Source organism: Gymnogyps californianus, chromosome 9 (assembly GCF_018139145.2).
Source record: "Gymnogyps californianus isolate 813 chromosome 9, ASM1813914v2, whole genome shotgun sequence".
NCBI classification, from domain to species: domain Eukaryota; kingdom Metazoa; phylum Chordata; class Aves; order Accipitriformes; family Cathartidae; genus Gymnogyps; species Gymnogyps californianus.
Genome location: NC_059479.1, coordinates 10143403 through 10165228, shown reverse-complemented (window position 1 = coordinate 10165228; position 21826 = coordinate 10143403). Strand labels below are relative to the sequence as shown.

The 21826-nt window shown below is 38.0% G+C and overlaps 1 protein-coding gene across 2 annotated transcripts in view; it reads right to left on the bottom strand.

Moving 5' to 3' along the window:
- The window catches only part of KLHL13 (kelch like family member 13), a 91373-nt gene that overhangs the window by 57163 nt on the left and 12384 nt on the right, over positions 1 to 21826 (bottom strand). For both annotated transcript variants that reach the window (XM_050902080.1, XM_050902081.1), the window contains one exon: positions 14809 to 14867. In XM_050902080.1, coding sequence (XP_050758037.1) covers positions 14809 to 14828 — 20 coding nt within the window. In that variant the 5' untranslated portion in view covers positions 14829 to 14867. The remainder of the gene's footprint in view (positions 1 to 14808; positions 14868 to 21826) is intronic.

Genomic DNA, 21826 nt, shown 5'->3' with positions numbered 1-21826 from the left:
CTTAGCTTTCCGTTGTTGAATGCACATAATAAATTCTTTTTAACAGCAAATTCCAGTAATGTGATTCAGTTCATTTACCCTCCTTCTCCCTCCCTTTGCTCCCAAGTTCTGCATTGTAAATGGTCTTATAACCCAGTACGTTAACTGTCCAGAGAACAAGGCCGTTCCTGTTCTAAAACAACACTCCTCACTACTCCTAAACGATGCATAGCAGAGAGATGGCTAGTCTAACTTGAGATCAAGCCAGCATGCATCACGTAATTACTCCTCATCAGCCGACATCTTTGTCACACCCCACTAAACAGCAGCAATGAACAGGATTTCCGGTTCACAATGACAGACCAGTGATGTCCTGGCAAAGCCCCTGAGCAAAACCCAAGACAGGCTACTATGTATTTTACTATATGGGCCCAGCTCTAATTATCTGAAAACAAAACTGAACACTGAGTCACATTGGTACTCTAATTACTGGGGAGACAGAACAAGAGAGGAGAAAACCTCACTGCGAGAGCAAAGAGGAACCCAGGCAACAGCCAAAGATGCTGCTCTAGCCAGGAGAGAACAGCTTTACAAAGCCTGCAAACTCCTCTGCTTCAGTTCTCATGTTCTGCTTTACTCCCACACTGCTCTGACTCACTCAAGTCACGTCAATCCACATTTAAGCAACTGCAAACACAGCTTTGCTATCCTTGTCCAGCTGAGGTACTGAGGAACTTGCTGACTTGTTGATACATGACCTCTATGCTCTTTGGGACAACAGAAGTAAATTGAGAGCATCTGAAGATTTAACACATTCAGTTCAAATTAAGTTTCTTTCCAGACCCTTGGCTGATACACCTCCACTCACCTGGTTTCAGCTTTGATTGAACTAGCCTGTAACAGGTGAGCTGGAGCAGAAGAATGAAACTAGAAGTCTGGAATTTGGAACAGGGCAGTCGCATGCTGAAAATGTCTGGAATCCACCGTGATGGAGCTGGATGTGATAACATAGCTTGGGAAGATGGAAGGAGATTAGCAAGATGCTCAGGTTTCAGAAATGTCATGAGAAGGTCAGGCATAAATATATGCACAATATTGTAACAAGGCAGAATAGTAGTAGTTATAGCTGAAAGTTTTCTGTGACAGACAGTGGCAGCAATAACACTTATTTTCAGTTGTTAAGTTTACTATAACCTCCAGAAATCATACCGATATCTGGATTTCAGATTTCAGTGTGCATCTATGGGATTGGTAGTCACCAAGCTGTAGAAGAATATGCTGTCTGAAAAACCGAGTTGTTTCTCTCAACAGCCTTCACTGGTCCTGCAGGATACTTATATAATACCTCTGCAGATCATGTGAAAACTTAATAGTTGCTTCAGCTTTCACTGTCCAGGGCAGGACACTAATGCAAATATAACCTAGCACTTCTCATTTTTACAAGACCTCCTTAACAACGTTAGCAAGCTTGAAGCACAGCTCATTAAAACAAATCAGTTTCAGATGCAAAACCTACAGATCTCCCCATACAGTGCACACACAGGCAAGATTGGGTATCCTGTTTTTCCAGCATAGTCTCCACCGCTGTGCAATTATTTTCTAAGATATGCCTGATTTTGCATCCAAGTGAACTAAAACCTGAATCACAGACACATCCCAGATGTCCAAAGACAATGGAATCATCAGAAATATATTACCAAGCTGCACGCATGAACATACACAGGCAGAACACGTCTAGCATTAAAAAAATGGAATACACAAGTCGGGGGGGTTGGATTGGTTGTGTTTTATAACGCAAGTTTTTTTGGTGTTCAGGTGTAGGGGTTTTTTTCCCTTCAAGTAAGGCACAAATATACACATCCTTCAGTTGTTTTGGGGTTTTGTTTGTTTGTTTGTTTTTAAATGTAGGAAGTACCAAACTATTTAGCACCCACAAAGAAGGGTATGCTTCCCTTTTCAAAATTAGGTGACTTCTTTTCTTATCAGCAAAATGAAATAAAACCAATCAAATGCACCCACGGAAAAGTTTTGTTTTCTTTGCCTTCCCTTTATGAATAAAGACCAATGTAATTCTTTCGTATTTGACTATGTGAACACACTGATTATAGCTGAACATTAGCACCAAAAGTATTTTCTGGGAGTAAGGAATTTAAAGATAGCATTGTTGCTTTTCAAGATGATAACTTTCATTTCAAAAGTGTTTATTTAGACAATCGGCTGCTAGCTAAGGCAGATTAAACTACATATTAAAATGATTCATTTTTGAAACAACAGGAGTTATTTAAGTTTTCTAACGTTCTGTGCATTATCAATTTAAGAACTATACCAGTCTGTACCCAAAAGCGATATGCCCAGTTTAAATATAGGGTCACAATAGATAAATTACATGCAGAAAAACAAATCCCGTACTCCCTCAAAGGGAGAATGCTATACATGCTATTTGAGTAGATTATTTTAGATTTAGGACTCTGAAGCACCTTAGCATAAGCATAATGTTGCTTTGGATAAAGCCCCTCTTTTTAACTTGATGCATTCAAACAAACACCAAACTGAGCAGGGAAACACTCATAACACTTACACCCACCACTTGCCATCAAGAGAACAGTTATAACCAATACACATCCACCCAAGTGACAGAAGACAGAGATATGGAAACAAAAGGGAAAGTGACAATCAGCATGAGATTACATTACACTGCTAACACCACATCACCAGGTGGAGAACTTTCCAGAGTCAGAGCTTTGCAGAAAAAACTACTTATGCAGTATTGAACACAGTACAAACCAGCCAGACTTTCCAAGCAGCTAGCCTAGTCTGCAAGCTTACCCATCCCATTAAAAGCAGTAGGCTCACTTCCTTCAGATGTAATAGAAACTATTTTAGATCCATACCTATTTGCTTCCTACATCAATATCAAGTTGCAAACATTTCATGTGTCAAAGGCACTGGTTTACAAACCGTATACTAAAGCTACATTTGGACAGATGTTAGGATCCAGAAGCCATGTATAGAGGGAATTTAACTGCAGTTAACCCAGAAACATACCTGAACCAAAAACAAAATCCAGCTTTTAAATATACAAGAGGGTGTTTCCACTTTGAACCACCATTCCTTTCTTCATGCAAAAAAAAAAAAAAAACAGTACACCCTATGTTATGCTTCCAATATATTCATCAAGCCTGCACATAAATTTCTAGTCATACAAGAGGAACTTTTGCTTTTTTATCAAATATTCCATCACAAAGAAAACATTACTTTTACCTAGTCAATCTTTTAAAAAATTCCAGAGATTTTATTTAAATGCAAGTCAACACTAAAGCTGTGAGTTTTTACTTTATTAATCCTTAAGTTATTTGGAGTGGTTGGTTAAAAAAAAGTAATTTGGAAAGCTAAAAGCATTTATTGGAGAAACAAACTTTTTACTGAAGAGGTTAATTCTTCCACTGAGGTTAAGAAATCATTTTCTCCTAAACAAGCACAAACACTGTCATACACACCATACTGAGACCAGATGTGACCAACACAAGTGTCCAATAAATAAGATAAGAAACTTGTCATCTCCTCAAAAAAAAAATCCACTGGAGTTTTTCCAGTTCTTTATTTTCTAACTTTAGCTCTTACATGAATATATTCAAAAGGCTTCATATGAAAATGCCAACGTTCACATTTCAAATGAAAACGTACTTCTAAAATATTCAAGTGCACATGCCTAAGAACAAAGGACATAAATTCATGGACCTAATGAGAAGAAGAGAAAATACTTGTAATGTCACTGCTACGGACAGAGAGGCATGACTGCTAAATAAAATCAAGTACAACAGAGTAACTAGGGGGAAATAGGATGGAGTAAAGAGGTACTGTTTGGGATTACTAGAGACCGGATGCTTCTGAAGATGAAAAGAACTCATACGTAATAACTCTGCTCTAAGGAAAGCTTTTAGAATTTTTTGTTCAAGTTTTACAGCATTATTCATTAAACAGCCATTCTTCATGATAAGCAGAAATGTGACTGACCAAAACACTGCTGAAAGGCTGGATGCATTCACTGAGTGACAGCAGTATACAAGAATATCACTCATACAGAAATCTGAAAAGTGAAACTTGAGACTGAATATGCTCAAGTCACCATAAACGGATCCAGCGGACAAAAGGCACTTGTCTGCCTGTTTTGGAAAAAAAAGCAGAAAGTCTTTTGCTTCTAATTCAAGATCAAACAACTAGTGAAAAATCCCCCCGGAAGCGGAGAGCAGCATACTGATGAGTTGGATCATTCCCCAAGAATGATTTAGCTACTGCCAAAACATAGCTTCAATAATTTAAACTGTTATCCCATGAATTATCTGTTTAGACTAAGATCAAAGTACACAAGATCAGTCAATGAAACTACAGAAAGAGCTCTATTAGATTTCTTTAGTCTAAACTTGCTAAAAAATGATGTTGCTTAGTGTCAATAAAACCTTTGGAACTGAAATAATTGAGCATTTATTCTTAAGAATGCTCAAAACAGTTCTTTAAATATATTAATCTAGTTAAATGAAAGGTTTAAATGTCATTAACAATCAAAATGAAGAATGTGAAAGTCTTAAATAGCATTAACAGAAAATTGCTAGTCATGAACAATGCCATTTGATGCAGCAATATTTTCAACCACCTACAAGGGAAGATAAATCCTACCAACACTGTTTTCCTACTGAAACACTCTTATTCATGCTGCTATATTTCATATAGCAATGCAGAAAAGCACCCAACAGATCCCTGTCACGTCCTCAGAAAAAAATAAAAACTAACATTCTTGGCATGATGAAGCTCCTTTACAAAGCAGTGCCAGAAACTTTTGTACCAGCAGCTATTTAATTATAAACTTAAGGCATCTAAGCTTGTGTCGTCTTTTTCATTTAAGCATGAAGTTCCTAATTCAACTACAAAAAGCATGAAAACTAACAAAGATATAGCATATATCTTAAAAGATTTTCTACAGAAAGATGCTGTACTAGAAACATACTGATTTTTCTAGTTTCTTTGAAAGAACGAAGCCAGTCACTCCAACAAATTAATCGGATCAGACAAAACTACCATTACAGGTGTGCGAAGTACAGCACAAGATAAAAATGTAAACAACTTTATAGCTTCCTGAAATCAGGTTCAGTTAGTTAAAACATAATTGTTCCTTTATTAAGAAATGTATTTCAAGAAAGGAAGCCACTGACATAAGGTTGCTGGAATTTCTTCCGGGACAAGGTGATCATCTCTACTCTCGCCCTAAATCTGTGGTTTTTCTTTCTAAAAAAAAGAATAAGCACAAAAAAGATGAAATAGCAGGTAGAATGTAATCAAGAAAGACAGAATGGCTAATTTCAGTATATTTTAAGACAGAAATACCTTTCCAACCATATCACGAATGTTTTTAGTACACTGAAAGATTTGATCAGTAACTGTTATTGCCTCTTCATTCTAAAATTGGTCTTTGGATACCTAAAAGCAGATGCAAGGGCAGCTGGATCAACTAAATCAGAAAAATCCACAGAAATCTTGGATTAGAGAACCATTAAGACTAAAGCTGGGTTTTTTCTGCTTTGTTTGAAAATCACATAGTCCATTATTTGAGGAGCAAATTAGCTTACAACTCACTAACTAGGTCCTTTTGTTTCTTAAAGTCATCTGCTAATTAGTTCTTACAGAATTCCTCAGTTTTCCAGATGGGGGAAAAAAGGCTTCCAGGCTGCCATCCTGAAAAAACCCCACTGACATCTCTGCAGGAATGCAGGCACTTACAACATATCTGTCATGAAGCACTGCTGACACCTCCCCTCTGAGCACAGAATGATCCATGCCACCCAGGTTAGTAACTCCCCTGTTGACCAAAGCAGATAAAATGTAGTACGTAATTTCAGATGAGTAGCCACGCTGAAGTGTGCTTAACATGGTAGAACACATGAAGTTGCAGCAAACAGCTGCCAAAGATCTGTGGAGTCCATCTTTTGTTTTTGATAAGGAAATTAGGTTTTTTGTTTGAAGAAATAAAAATGAGTCACACAAAGCCACAAAGCAGATGAGCCATATTCTAAAATCTATTCAGGCACAACAGTATCTGCATGCTGTCCATCTCCATATTACTGTTTAAGGTTTTTACAGAAATATCTCAAGGCTATCAACAGCAGAAGAAAGAAAACTGACTCAAGAATAAATTCCATCAACTGAAAAGTCTGATGTTAAAAAAGGAAAATTGAGATTGGCACTTTTTATATTGTCACAATGAAAAGCCTTTATCGCAGTCTTCCCCAAAACCACTGCACACAAACTCTTTCTGCATGAATTTACTCTCTACTGCTCAGCTGTGTTGCCTGTATTTCTGCTACTCCCTTGACTACCATAAACTTCAATTAGTCTTCTTTTGGCTTGCAAAGACAGGATCTAATCTAGGATGCTAATTTCTAATTAACTTGTCTTGTATTCATGCATGCTTTATGAACACAAGGAGAACATCTAGGAGGAAATACAATCATAGTATTCCATTTCAATGCAAGGACCAAAGCTTCGGTGCTCCTCAACTGTTAAAAGTCCGAACAGAAATGATAGCATACTTGGGCCTAATTTGAAGCACAAACAGTAAATGAAATGAGAAAATTGAACTGTTCTCTTATTTAATTACTCATCTTTGTTCAACTTAGAGAAGAAAACGTTGAGAGGGATCTAATCACAGGTTTCCAATACCTAAAACGTAGTTGTAGAGAAGATGGAGGTACTCCCTTCACAAGGATGCACTTATTTTTTCCTTTTTTCTTCATTAAAAATCTTTCTTGAAAATGTGTTATGATCTGAATTACTTTCCAATGAAAATCAACAGTAAGTCACTTTCGACACCCACAAGGCATTCCTGACAATGAAAGTATTCTGTATTAAAAAAATAAAAATCACTGAACTTTACTAGTTGTTCTCTTTGCCAACAAAGCATCAAGAAGGAAAATGAAATTCAAAAGCTGAACTAGGTCTTCAGACATTTTAATATTATAAAGCCTTGGGTGAATGTGACAATATTTATACCAAAATAATCTTTTCATTTCTTCTTTTCTACCCACATACTACTTTGAGTCTTTGGACAGATCTACATTTATGCTTTTCCTCTTGCCTGCAGTACTACATCATTAGGGATGTGCAACTTTGCCTGACTGGTAATTTGTTTGCTGGGGGGAGTAAAGAAAGTATGTTTTATTTGCAGGATCTTTTCCCTTGGCAAGAGACTGAAGATACAGGAAACATGAAGGGTGCTGTTTCTCTAAAGAACTTACACATTCAGGCTAGCAAGAGCCTTAAACAAATGCAGTTACATTGACAAATTACTTTTATCAATTTATGTCATCAAATCAATTCAGATAAATTACAAAAAAGCCATCTTTCACAAATGTATGCTGCCTGTATAAAGAGTTACTGTCAAATATACAACATTTTTTTCCAGAACTATTTCTCCAACATCTTCAAGATGCGACCTTTTCTCCCTCGATATCTACTCAGGTAAAATCCATCTTTCACAAAATTAAATTATTCTTATTTCAGACAAGATTCACATTTCTTAAACCTTTGAAACTTCTGAAATGTCTTCCTGCCTTATTCTTTCAGCCACATTAATTTACTACAGTGCATCCATCCAATACTCCTGCTTCTCTCACCACATCGAGCATGAAAAGCTGCTTTCTAATGCCCTTCAGGGCTCAGCTTTGCTGTTTTTGCAACATTTGTTCCCCTTAATTAGATCAACCTCTGGCGAACCATCCAACAAGCACCTCTGTTTTTTCTTTCATCTGACCCCTTACACACAAAGGTGCCTTAAAAAAAAATAAGCAGCGATAATTTCTCCTTCAAAACAACCACCAAGTCGACAATGACACATGGCACTTGACAGTCAGAGTGCTGATAACATTGCAACTATTTCTTCTTAGTCACTTGGTTTGATTTTCCGTACATCTTCATCTGCACCTGCTCCCTCATTTTGCACTCCAAGTTATAAGCACTTTGGATGAAAGACATTTTGTTTTACCTTTGTATAGCAACATTGCTTGTCAGGTGAGTATTCAAACAACATATTATCTAAGGAGAGTTTCTGCAAACTAGATATTGAGCTGTACTTTTCACAACATTTTCACATACACACAAAATTAAGTAAAAGCATAGCATCTTTAAATTCAAAAGAATAAAAGATCTAAACTTGTCACGGAGTCAGTCATTCACATGGATGAAGTAAAAAATGAGAAATCTGCTTCATAAATTCATAAGTTTCTTCAATTTTCAAAAATTTTTTTTTTTTTATTTAAAACACAAGACTGCCTCCAGTAAGGTAGACTATCCATGAGCCTTTGCAGCAAGAACCAGGAGCTCAAGGTTGACATAGCACAGGTAAGCATTACAAGGGTAAGTAAGTAGCAATTGTTAAGGCAGCACTTTGCCTTTTGCAAACCCAGTACAAAAGGTGATTATCTCTGATGAAAAGCCACCAAAACCGAACATGACCAGAGGCACAAGCTGATTGTCGAGCACCCTGCTAGCACAATAACAGCAGAGACTCAGGCCTTTGCATCAGAGGCTATTCTGATCCAGCTGCAAACACCCAGATGCAACATCTGTTGGGTGAGGGTTGCTTAGGAGCAAGCATTAAAAAGGGCATCAGACAATCATTTAAAAAATATTCCCCATGGATTTTCCTCTTTAACTGAAAAGATGACAGTGTTCCTTACTATGTTTAAAAAAAAAAAATCAACATACTGTTTCCAAAGCTATTCAGTTTTGGCTCCTTGAAGCAAAAAGCAAGAGATCACCATTAAAAACAAAAGTTGTATGAAACTGTCCAAAGTCTAAAATTTAAGGAAGCTTTGTTACTAAAAAACCAACACACTTCATATTGCACACAGGAGTTCATTAAAATTCAGCAGTAGGCACATGCTGGATCAGTTTAGACTTCCTGAAATGCCATTTACCAGCAGTGTAATTTCAGGTAAGCCGCATACGCTGAAAAGGAAGTGAGACTGTTTAATAGAACAGGATCCACTACACTGAACTCCATAATACAAAACCATATTTAAAATCATTACAAGTAATTCTTGTTTTATGTAAACCATTCTACTGCAAAACTAGCTTGTACAACACACAGAGCACTATTAAAGCAATGTAAACATCTGGCTTGTGAAAAACAGACTCTAACATGCAGGATGCAAGCTGGCAATGGAAACATTACCAATGTGCAGAGTGTAAAGCTCCAAAAGATCTACTGCTTTGCCCTCATCATCCTAAAACATGTCCCAAAACGATCCAGAAGGACACCTGCACCAAATCAGAATACAAACTGTTTCACTGCATAGCTACAGCAACCTTTAATAAGACATTGTACAGACAGCAAAATTAACCTCTAGAGCTGTTACATGGGGAAAGAAAAACCTTTATCAGTCTTAATGCAATCAAACCTATAATCTCAAAACCATTCAGCAATTTCAACCTCTGCATAACATTTGCAGGAACACAATCATGCTTCTGTACCCCGAGCTAAAACGGGATTATTTCATTGCCTAAGTACACCGGCATCTGTGCCCTAACGGATCTTGGCTCTCAAGTCGATCCGGGTTTTGGCAGTTATAGGCTTCCTAATTTGAACTCTAAGAGCAACAAGTCTGACAATACCAGAGACATTGTTAAATTTCAAAGCAAATGCAGAGTGGCATTTTATATAAAGATTTATGTAACTGAAGTTTAAAACTAGACCTGTCTGCTAATACACTCATTAAGTGACATGTAGGACAATACATAGCTGGAGCACATTCTTTTAATCAAACTCTAATCCACTAGTTTGTGTCTGCCACAAGTCAGAGGTCCCTCCTCTCTTTGTACATGATTTCTAAAGTTTATCCATTTCAAATGAGCCTCTCTTTCCACACCAATGACCTTGAAGATGACACTGCCTCTGACCTCCACCTTGTGTCTAAACTAACACCTCAGCCTGCCTGCTACGGCTTTGTAGCTGACAGCCTCATCGAGAGCAGAGACAGACAGCTCTTCCCCACCAATACTTCACATCCAGTAGACCCCCACAGACACATCTCTCCAGACTGTAGCGGAAGGGGCACCTCTTGCCGCATCCGCCATTTCAGGCTGTATTTTAGGTTTTGGACAGTGAGCTGTGAAGAACCAGGCTGGTGAGTCCCATGCACCTAACACGCGATACAGGTGGCAGAAGGGTTCTCCCTTGCCCCCTTCCCTCCCATTCTTCAATGCCCTTATTTTACTGCCAAAGTTAGCTTTTACCTGAAGATTTCCAAGGACGAAAAAACTACCTTGTTACACAGCATCACATCTTTCCCACAAATGGGGCAGGGACCTGAAACTCACCCGTTTCCACAAGCGGCTGCATGTGACACCAGGTCAGGGCACTGTGCAAGGACAGTCTCAACCGACTGCACTGAAAGTAAAGTAGCAGAAAGCAGTAGTTTTGCAATGCTGAGGTACGTGTATCCAAACATTGTTTTAAATGAAATATTCTTTTGAATTGTAAGTCAGCTGATCAACTATTTCATGCCTGGATTTGCACAATGAACCAAATGTAAACTCTCACATATTTATGGCAAGATGAATCAAAACACTATGAAGCTTCTTAGTTGGCCCAAAAACATGAAATCAGTTCGATGTAGAAGTGTTCTTAAAATGTTTGAGTCCTTACAGATTTACCATATCTTCAGTGTTCTGTAAAGGACTTGCATTTCACCTGTATCTTCCATCCCTCACAAAGCCTTTCTCCAATATAAGTCATCTATGGCTACAACTTCAGCATATTAAAGCTCATTCATCACCACCTATACTATACTTAATAAATCCACACTGGTGAAATAGACTGCACTGACAAAAGTTTGATTAGATAAGCATTGCATGTAAAAAACAAACCCACAGAAGCAACTCAGCAAATACAAGTAAAAGAAAAACCTGTATTGTCTCCAGGAAGACAACAGGACTCATGACATTTAGATCCTGTGTTCTCCTCACTAGCAGTGAAAAAAATCCTGGTAAGAAACCAGCTGCTGACTGTCAGTTATTTTAATAGCATAAAGCTTTATGTGGTTACTAAGATCAGGGAAGGCCAATGGAACATATTAGTCCATTCACGAGGAAACTGAATAGCTTAGATACAGCATGTCCCTTCGGTGTCCAACTTGTCACATACACCCTTAATCTACTGATTACCGAGGGCACAGCTCAAGTACCTATTACTATTGTACAAATTAGACTTACTCAGACATGGGCAGATGTCAAGTAGAACAAGGCACCCTCATTCAGCCTGTCAGGAAAAAAATCAGCATAGGGAATGGGTGTGCATCTCTGTTTTGGCTGAAGTACTTTATTTCTACCATTTTAAGTTAAATGTTATCCAGTATACCTGGGAATTAATATGTTTTAAGTTCATGAATGTAGGAGTCAATACTACTAAATGAAAAAGCTTTTATTGTACATTCTCACTTTTTAACTTAATGGACTAAGTTGCAGTATATATTTTAAGCCCTTTAAAGCTTGCTGCTTGAGCATTCAAAAGGTGAAACATTTTTCCACTTTTATACAGAAATACTGCACATTTGTAAGTGCACAGTAATAACTACGATAAAAACAACAGTAAGAGGTAAATAGCAATTTCCATTATACATCCCACAAACTTTATATAACTGTATAAATACCACTCACAGAAAGAGATATTACAGCACAGAGGTTAAAGCCAAGGTTATGATCATGTAGAACTGGGAAAAGAAACCAGTTCCTGCACCTCCACCCTGCAACAAGGACTAAACTCTATTCAATTCACAAGCTATCCCATTATATCTTACCCATATTCACCCTTGCAATAATCCCATAAGAACTAATGAAGCTAGCCAGATAGATATTACCTGTTATTGCAGCTACTAATGCTGACACAGAGGAGTCTTAATGTAGGCAAATCCAGAAACACTGTTCACGGTGGGTGTCATTGGCTGTAAGCCTTATCCGCTCTCTTAAGTATCAGAGCACAACCTGACCCAGCCATATGCTGAAGATTGTGAAAAGCTGACTGCTATGCGACTAAAAGGTCCTTAACAGCAACCATCTGTACAAATTAAATGCTAGCCCCACAAAATAACTGCTGTCTATTTTTCACAGAGCCTTTTCTGAAAATTACCACACTAAAACATAGTCAACATCTGTAAATACTCAAAGAAAAATGCATGTATTATCAGCAACTGTGGCATCACTATGAAAATATTTTACGGTATGTAGACTGATACTTGGAACATTTATACCTAAACTATATTTCGTGTTAAAAAGAGATAAATCAAGTTCCAATTTTATTAAGCTGATAATAATGAAGATATCTCATTAAAAAAAATAATGAAGTTATTTCTCAACTGCAAATTTTTCCAAGCTCTGTAGAGCAATACCCAGCTGGCAAGTAAATACAACTGTACCTGTCTAAAGCACAAACTTATGCAAGCCTCTACAGATCAGATGGCCATACAACTTCTACTTCCTTCATTCACCCTTACACCTTCTAGAAAGCTACAGCAAGAGTTTAAAGAACTTTTTTTTTTTTTCCAAAGGGTAAAGATTTTTAGTTATGAAAAAGCTCCTTTGTCCTAAGGAAGCAGCCTAGAAAGTTGAAACAAAAGAATCTGTACAAACTAAGTCTTTGGTCATATCCCCTCACCTCATTACTAACAGCAGAAATCTCTGTTGTTGAGTTTGGAGAATTTAAACAGGGACACTTTTAAGAACAGTGTCATCCATGAAGTAAGCAGCCCGAAGAAGCAGCAGACCCCTGAGCAAGTCCTACCTGACTTACTGGGTCAGAGGAGGGACTGCCAAAAGATGACTGTCTCAGGGGCAGATCAGAGCAGTTCGAGGAGCTGCAGAAGGAAGCTCTGCCCACAAGTTCTAATCCAGGGACTCTGCTTGAACCCTGACCAGAATCTGAAAACAAGGGGAACAACATGTGCCATGAACAAGGAATCAAATAATCCACTACTCTGGTTACTCACAAAACATATCACAGAATGTAATATTTGTACTAAAAATATAATTTTTTTAAAGTTATTTTATTATTAAATAATATTCCATATTATGGCTGCTACTCAGCTAACTGTGGCAAAGTCTTCATGGACTTTGGCCACAAGAAAGTGATCTCAAGGTCACAGAGTCCATCAAATCAACACTATCTCCTGGGTAAGTCAGCTGGATCGGCACAAGGATTTCTCCTGCTGCTTCATAAAGAATCCAGCACCTGGCCGGGACATTGTTATAAAGAAATCCTCCCACAGCCTTCCTGAACTGGCAAGCAGAGCCTCGAAGAATCCAAGGGAAAGATGACTACGAGCCAATATTATCTTGAAGCAGATTTTCTCTTGACTGAAAGCAAGACAGACTACCAGCCACTATTTGCAGATGCCGAACCTCATCCCAGAATGAGGAAATTAAGCATTAATGACAATTTTTTTGAAGTCATTACTAAACTACAAAACACAAAACCATATCTATGAAAATATGCAAAGGGCTCCAGGATGAGGGAAGCCTAAAAACCATTTAAAAACCTTTTCCTTAGATCTAGGTAAGAAACAAGGCAAATCCCACGTAAGAACCCAAACTGGTTCCTACCTAGGAGTTTAAGCAATTACTAGTCTATTATAATAAAAGGATATTTTTCAATTTAAAAAAAAAATTTCATGGTGTAGCATTAATACTACAAATGCAAAAAAATTTAGAAATCAAGGTGCCCAAGGTAACAGCAGTTCTTCTAACTTCAGCGTTTTTCTTGGCACAGAAGAGCTCAAGTTGTCCACAAAGGCACCATTCTCCTAGATAATTATCATTGGAACAAAGCAATAGCTCCAAAGTATCAAAGCTTATGGTTTAAAAGCACTCAAGACCACATTACTCATATTATACTTAAAAACAAATAAGCATGAAGACTATCATGGAAAATCCGAAAATAACATGCTGCTTTAATTCTCAACTGTTAACGGAAATTTGGCAAAAATAAGGAAACACTGGGACTAATTGCCCCAAAGGAAAGAGCTGGCTGATGAGTCTACAACACTAGAAACATAGCATATTTATGGAGTCCATCTGACAAATAAGACATTGCATCACCTAATTGTGATCATAAAAAATGACCTTGTTTCCACAAAAGTCAATCCTTTAAGTACTTATTTAGGTACAGTTATAATCTGTCATAGAGGTTCTTCCTTTCCTGTAATATTTTGGGAGCATAGTTTAGCTGCATGCTCCCAGAATATTGTTGTGTTCCAGCAGACACAAACTGAAAACTTTCAGGAAAGCTCCTATTGACTACTACTATTCCCATCTTCTTTATGGCAAATATATCAGACTTCCAATCAAAATTAGACAAGGACAATAAAGTGTTAATAACCTGTCATGTAGAATAGGTAGCATCTGTAAGCTTGACAGAAGAGCTTAAGTACCAAGTTAACTCTACTAAAGATTACCCATATATACAATGTCAGGGGGTTTTATTGATGTCTAAAACACATTCAGCAGTCAACAATAAAAGCCTTTGGCAGACTGATCACTACAGAAAAGTTAGGCATCACGGTTAATCATTTATGAAACCATATATGTTCTATTGCTCTGTCTTCCAGCTCTTTATTTCAACAATCAGCTTTGTCTGTGGTTTCCATGAAGGGCTCTATATTCACAGCTTTTCAGAACCAAATGGAACTGTTAGGCAAATGGCACAGTTATTCTAAGTTAGGAAAAAAAAAAAATTAATTCCCACATTAGCATTTTGGGCTTTTTAGAAAACACACGTCAGTTACTCACAAAGCGTCTCTCCACATCATCTCTGATAAGCGGAAATATCTCCTCTGTTCTTCATGCACCTGTAGTCAAACAGAAAAGAATTGAAGCAGAGTCACAGACAGACATCCCAAATAGCATCTGCCTCTCAAATCCCATGGATTTTCACAAAACAGACCAAGATTCATTCTAAACTTTCACACACAATATGACTTTTTCCTCATTTCACTAACTTTCTCCAGTAAAATTACAGAGATAAAGGAGCACAAAAGAAATAAAACTGCTTCTTGTTCGCATGTATTACACCGCTCTTGGCTGTGGAAACAAGGATGAATTATGAAAACTAATCAAGTGAACAGAGAGAGCACATGCCCTAGATTTTTCAAATAATCTCTTGGTTTAACCCAGTTGTTCCTGAGCCTGCCTATCCCATGAACAATTTGCTAAAATGGAAGCTGTGACTCATTAAAGCCACCTTTTAAAATAAAGGGGGACAGAAACAGCTCTAATTATTTGTGCAATATGTAATCACATTAATTTGTACAGAAGAGGCCAAAATTTTAATGAGTTCCATTTTTAAGATCCGAGTTGATAAAAAACTCCTAGTTCAATTTTTTTTATGTCTCAAGAGTATATCTTAGAGCTATTAACCAAAATGAAAGACTACAGACTATATTCAAGTTTGTGAACTCGTACTTCCACTTGAAGAGACAGTGAAAAAGTTGGAACATTTCAATTTGCTGACATCATTTAGCAGCAAGCATTGCAAAATATAAACTATGCAATAGCCCTGAAAAAAGCCACACTTCTGATTTTTGGTCTTTTATATATTTCATGTTGATAAACATTAAGTGAATGATAAAAAATTAGTAGCTGTATGAATTAGATATTTCTTTAAAGCAATTTACTATTAACTCACAGCCCAAAGCAGAAATTCCTATTTCTTAATTAATACTTTTAGCATACAAAAGTAAATTAGAATTTTTAGATATGGTCACAAAACAGTAAATCTATGTAACAAATTTGAAATAACAGGTCTGTTATATATAACAGAAAACAAACTTCTGCAAATCATCCTCTCCCCTCCAATTGCTCTGTACCATTACAAATAAAATTCTGACTTCAGAGAGTAGGTCACAAGCAATGCTAATTTAGGAATCTGTCTAAAATTTTATTTTGTTAAAGCAGATTTAGACATTTAGTGGCAGGAAACAGCACACAATATTTGTAAGCATGAATTATAAATTTCGTGTGTGCTTTGCAGTACTTTAAACATGGCATAACGGAGACAGCATCAAACAGAATTGCTTAACAGCATCTAACTTGCCCACTCCCTCCCACTAATGCTAGAGCAGCCGGTAGAATAAGGTGGTTCTTGACTCCTGGTATTGCTACATCTCGGGACATCCTCTTGTTTCAAATAAACTTCAGGTTTTCCTCTATTAAAGAAGTCTGCTGAGTAAACAGGATATGTTTTATCTATCCTCCATCATAAAACTAACGTGTTCAAAAAGTACCACGTACATATGAACTGCTTTCCTACCATCATAATCAGAAATAGTTATTTGCAAAGTCCTATGTGATGTGCAGTGTGGTTAATGTAATTGGGATGGATACTGCAGTCTCACTCCTTGTTTTACCATCCTGTGGACATTGCACAGGCTTCTCTGATAAGGCAAACAGACTACACAACAGTATGAGGGGATCAAAAGACAGGTGGCCCTCAACTTTGTAAGACTCTAAGGTTGGGATTAAATTAATTCCAAGAAATAAATGAAGTTGGCCTCCTCTTGAGCAAGCATACACTACAGATGGGTTTGTGTATACAACTGAGCATCTTCTTTCCATACACCTGCTCCGTGAGGTCAAAACCATGTTCCTTTGATGTGGTCTTTAATAGGGTTGCTTATGTGTACATATCAACTATACTGCTCACTCCAGCTTGCTTAAAGATTGGGAAGAAAACCTGACCTTTCAATTATTAACTACAAATAAAAGTAATTTTTTTTAATCCTTCCACTTTACGTAATTTCGCTAAACAGGTCACTCCAAGTCAACTTAGCTGCAAGATTGTTAAAGTTTTTGGAGAAATAAGTGTTAGTTGCACACAGTAAATTTGTGCTGTACCCAACAAAACTAGACCTGAATAGATCAGTTGCACCTTCTTCCAGAGGCTGTTTAACCCATTAGACTGGCCAAACTATTTACATACAGTCAGTACTACTACTAACAACTTTAACCCTGTTGCCTAGTTTCAAATAAAAAGCTAGAGTGACTTCAAAAATGAAATCCCTTCTACCTGTGTATCTCCTCCCCTCACCTGAAGGTTTCTCTGGGATGAAGCTTTAGCAGAACAGCTTATGTTATCCGCTCACATTACTCTGCTTGTGAAAGAAAGCTGAACCAATTATACTGCAAGGTGAAAGCTGAATTTTTCTTTTTTTAAAATTTGAGGCTTTTTTTTTTTTAAAAACACTGCTGATGGGACAAAAGAAACTACCTCTCTGGAGCTGCGTGGCTGGCTTGCAGTAGAAAATCATGAGGAATGCTACAGGTATTTTTTTCCTGTACATAGAAGAAAACTAAAGATTATAAAAACAAATAGTGCAAGATGGGCGAGCTGATGTACACAAGTTCTAAAACTGGCAACTGACAGATTTTCTTCAAATAAAGTACAAAATTCAGCAAGTGCATGAGGATTATTTACCAAGTCTCATTACCACAGAAATTCAGATAGTTCAAATTCCATGTTAAAAATAAATCTTTCATACTCATAAAAGTTTTAGTTAACTTTCAACTTTAACGACAGAGCTGCTATCAACTTTTCCATCCTCACCATTGATTCTACATGCCCAACACAAATATGAGAAATTCACGCCTCTGCTTACAACTTTACAGCTACTCACTATGTCCACAGAAAGGACAAATCTGATCACCAGCACTAACTTGCCTCCCCCTGCCAGGAGCTGGGGGCTGAATTTCTCACTGCTGTGCAAGTTCCTCAGATCTCTTTGGTTTGTGGTGTTTGCTCTTGTTGCTGCCGTTATATTTTGCCGTCATTCTTTCAAATATGCAAAAGCAAGTACATATATTTATGAATAATGATTCATTTCCTATATAACCCATTATATTTGTCTTAACAACCTTCAGCATGAATTTAGGAAGACAATTTAAAAAGGGTGTGGTTAAGACCCATGTAAAATTGATTAGCATTTCACAGAGAAGTTAAACTACTTCTAATTCCAACTCCATAAAATAAATAAAAACATTACATGTCTTGGTCATATGCCAGTGCACACAACTCACATAGTGGACACCCTGTGAAACTAACTATTTTATTTTTATGCTTATATTTTGTCTTCTATCAGAATGCTCTAGATTTTTCAGAGTTGATAGACAATGCATATGGCTTATGTAGGTTACTTGTATCAGTTACAGTCAGCTCTTCAGAAACAACAGCAAATTAGTGACACAAGACATGTCAAAGTGTACAATAAGGCGTGCGGGGCACAGTCTAGGAAGCCATTAAACGAACAAGCCCACACATCCTCAGTGGCAAACATGAGCATACAGTGAACATGAAAAATACACTCATCAGGTCAGAGGACAGACCTCAAACATGTCATTTCTACAGAAGGCAAGTTGTTTTCAAATGATGCTCAGAAATCACAAAGACAGAAGATGCTGTGATTTAGCCTGACCTACAACACTAACACAGTCCTTTCTCTAGCATAGTAGCCAATGAAAATTAAAACCATAACAGAACTGCTGAAAAACAGAGTGTTGACTAAATCCACAGGGAGCAAGAGGCTAAATTCTAGCCTGGGAACATTAATGAAGGACGCAGTTCCACATTACACTCAGTTTGATCTAACTGCCACTTGTCTACCTTGTGCTGAACCTAACAAACCAACCAGCTGCACAATTCAACAGAAAACAGCTGTCAGAGGGCAAGCAGCAGCCAGCACAGCTAACGCTGCCTCCCATCAGAGGAGCAAGGCCATCCCACTCACCTGGTGGCAGCCGCACATCCCCAGCACCCACTGAGCAACCGCGCAAAGAGCAGAAGAAAGCAGCATTTTCCCTTTTAGCACCAGCTGATTAAATCTGACATTGAAGTATACTTTAAAAGAACTGCTTTAGTCTCTAAATAAGAAGTAATAATAAGAGAATCTGTCTCTAAATACAGAGAAGCATATACCTATTTTTATCTTAAAAGTAGGATGTAGAATAGCCTGACGTAGGCAGTTTTCAGCGTGAACTTTGTACATGTTTCTGGACATTAGCATAGCCTCCCAGTTTTTATAACAGGCAGAGTTGCATTACCTGAGAGCAGCATTAACATATATCGAGTATCACCTGATAATCAATAAGTAGAAACATTACTATTTTCCAGCAATGAACCAGAAGTATATAAGTATTTAAACATTTTCAATAAAAATCAAGTCCACATACAAAAGAAACCCCATATCTTAGACTACAGAAGATACAACTGAAGCTACCAATTTGCTTCAGTCAACCAAGGTACTGCATTTTGAAAAACTCAGTGTCATAAAGGAAGCCAATAAACTGTTGAAATACAACTCTAGGTAGCAGAACAGATCTTATCCTAACAGAATTTTAGTAATTGTATTAAGTGAAGAAGTTTTACTCACTAAAAGCAATGCTACCATGCTTTTTAACTGCAAGTACATAATGTCCTTTGTTAACGTACTTTAAAAATATGTTCAATAAAAATTTTATTCGACCTATTTTAGGAAGACAAAATAAACCAAGCTTCAGCATGTTCACACAAGCTTAGAAGTCTTCAGTAACATTTTATGTATAAAAATCAAGCTTCTCAGTATAGTATTTCACTCATATAGCAAGAGAAAACAGTTCTCTGAAGAAGATCGAACCATTAATACACTGCTTATACATCACATCCAAGAAAAACACCTGCAGTTTAAAATGGCACCATAGGCAGCAGGAAAATGCTATGCCATATTGGATGCCCCTGTATTAAGCTCTCAAAATCGGGAGCTTCAGCAATTACAGCATAGCATAATCCAACCCCCGGGGATGAATGGACTTTCTTCCAATTAGGTTGAGCCATAAGAAGACCAGCTCCACACACAGCAATCCCAGCCTGGGACCAAAGAAGAGGGGGACAAGGAGGAGGCTGCAGATAACACACCACAGTGACAGTGAGTTTAAGGTGCCAGCACAAGGAGGGGACAAGGAGGCAGCAGGGACCAGTGTCCCAAAACACAGGAAAGCACAAGTGAAACAAGCCAGCTCCCTGCCAGAGCCACGCAGACCTGACAGGTCAGTAACTCTCCTGGGTTCACATTGGCTTTGTTGCTTGGACAGCAGCACCGCTCTGCCTCTTCTGCCCTTGGCCCAAACATCTGCACCATCTCTTCATCCACAGCTGCAGCTCCAAGCATCGTTCAGAGCGGTGCACAGCACCCAGATGGTCTGGCAGTGGCAGCTGCCTAAAATGCCGTGGCCCTCCTACTGCTATCTCTACACCCACAATCCCGAGCAAATCCCTACCGATGACGATGCCTATACTCCTGTTTGTCCGTGTCCAGACTATAAAGCAAGCGTCTTCCATGCCACTCCTCTGTTAAAGGCAATGTGGGCTTCTGCTTCCATGGTTATGACTGGAAAAAGGTTTTCAATCATTATCTCTCAAGAGCCCTGAAAGTACAGAGTTATGACTCTTAGCCTACATGGATTGCTTCTGTTTGTCAAGAGCTCCATTCTGGGGAGTATATGCCACAGAATTAGAGGCATCAACTAAATACTGCTCTGGAAGGGTTAATGAAAAGGCCAGTTCACACCAGACTGAAAACAAGTGATAACAACAGGAGGTGAAATCCTGTGAAGCTTCCTAGTAAAATAATGTACACGTCAGTAGACTGAAATCTTCCAGTCTTCAGAAGTGACTTTTAGATAGCCAGCATACATTATCTGACAATAAAATCATAAAAGCTCAGAACATTAAAGCCCACTTTCCCATTTTCTGCTGCAAAACCTTTTGGTACCCCTCTCCTATATCACACACCAGAGTATCAGAGCCACCAGCTTCACTGAGAAATTAAATCCATGGTATTTCCTCAAGCTGTCATTCAAGTATCCATGTGACAAGCCACCTTGGAATCACTTTCCACTAAACTCTGAGCCTTCCCACCTGCTGTTAGTTTTGTCAGCCATGTCCTTTACCTGCAGGCTTCATCTAAACCACATCCTTGGAAAAAAAAAAATCTACATATGCAAATAAAGGCCTGGGAAAAATGCTTCTGGATCAAGGTTAGCATGATTTCAAACACCAATCACCATCAGCAAGCTTACTAATTCTGGAGTGCTGTTAACAGGTGAAGGTGGAAGCTAAGGGAACACCAGGCTGCATTAGTTTTCCTTTGTTTTCTAACAGCTATTTTGAGCATACCTTAAAAAGACACAATCACTGAACTGATAATTCAGGAAACACTAGGTCATAAAGCTATCCAGAGCACAACATAGCACACATCACTCACTGGCTTATCATACGCCAAACAAATGACATGAGAGTTGAATAAGATGTGTTTCACATGTTGTTAATTTAGCTTACTACTTAGTAGCATGTGCACATTTTCCAACACTACAGGATTAACAGCCAAGATGAGATTTGGATTTCTAATGCTACTTGTCCTAGAAACGGACATGAAGAACCTCCCAAACACGAGGACCTTGAACACCAGTACAACAACAGTCCAGCTGTTTTGGCTCCAATAACCACCTCAAGAGAAGAGCCAGAGGAGAAGCCACACAGATAACTGATTGGCAGGAAACAAAAAACCCAGCATCATTCTAGATGTCCCAACCTGTACCAAGAATCATTTCCATCCTTAAAATTCCTCTTACCGGCACTGTACATGCATGATTATTCTCTGACATTACGTACATTTGTTCTCAACTCCACAAGAAATCACAAGGTTTTGTCAGAGTAAACCTGTGAACAGCAAAGTTCCCTGCCTTACCTTTCAAACAGTGAAGCTTGCTAAATATGACAGTT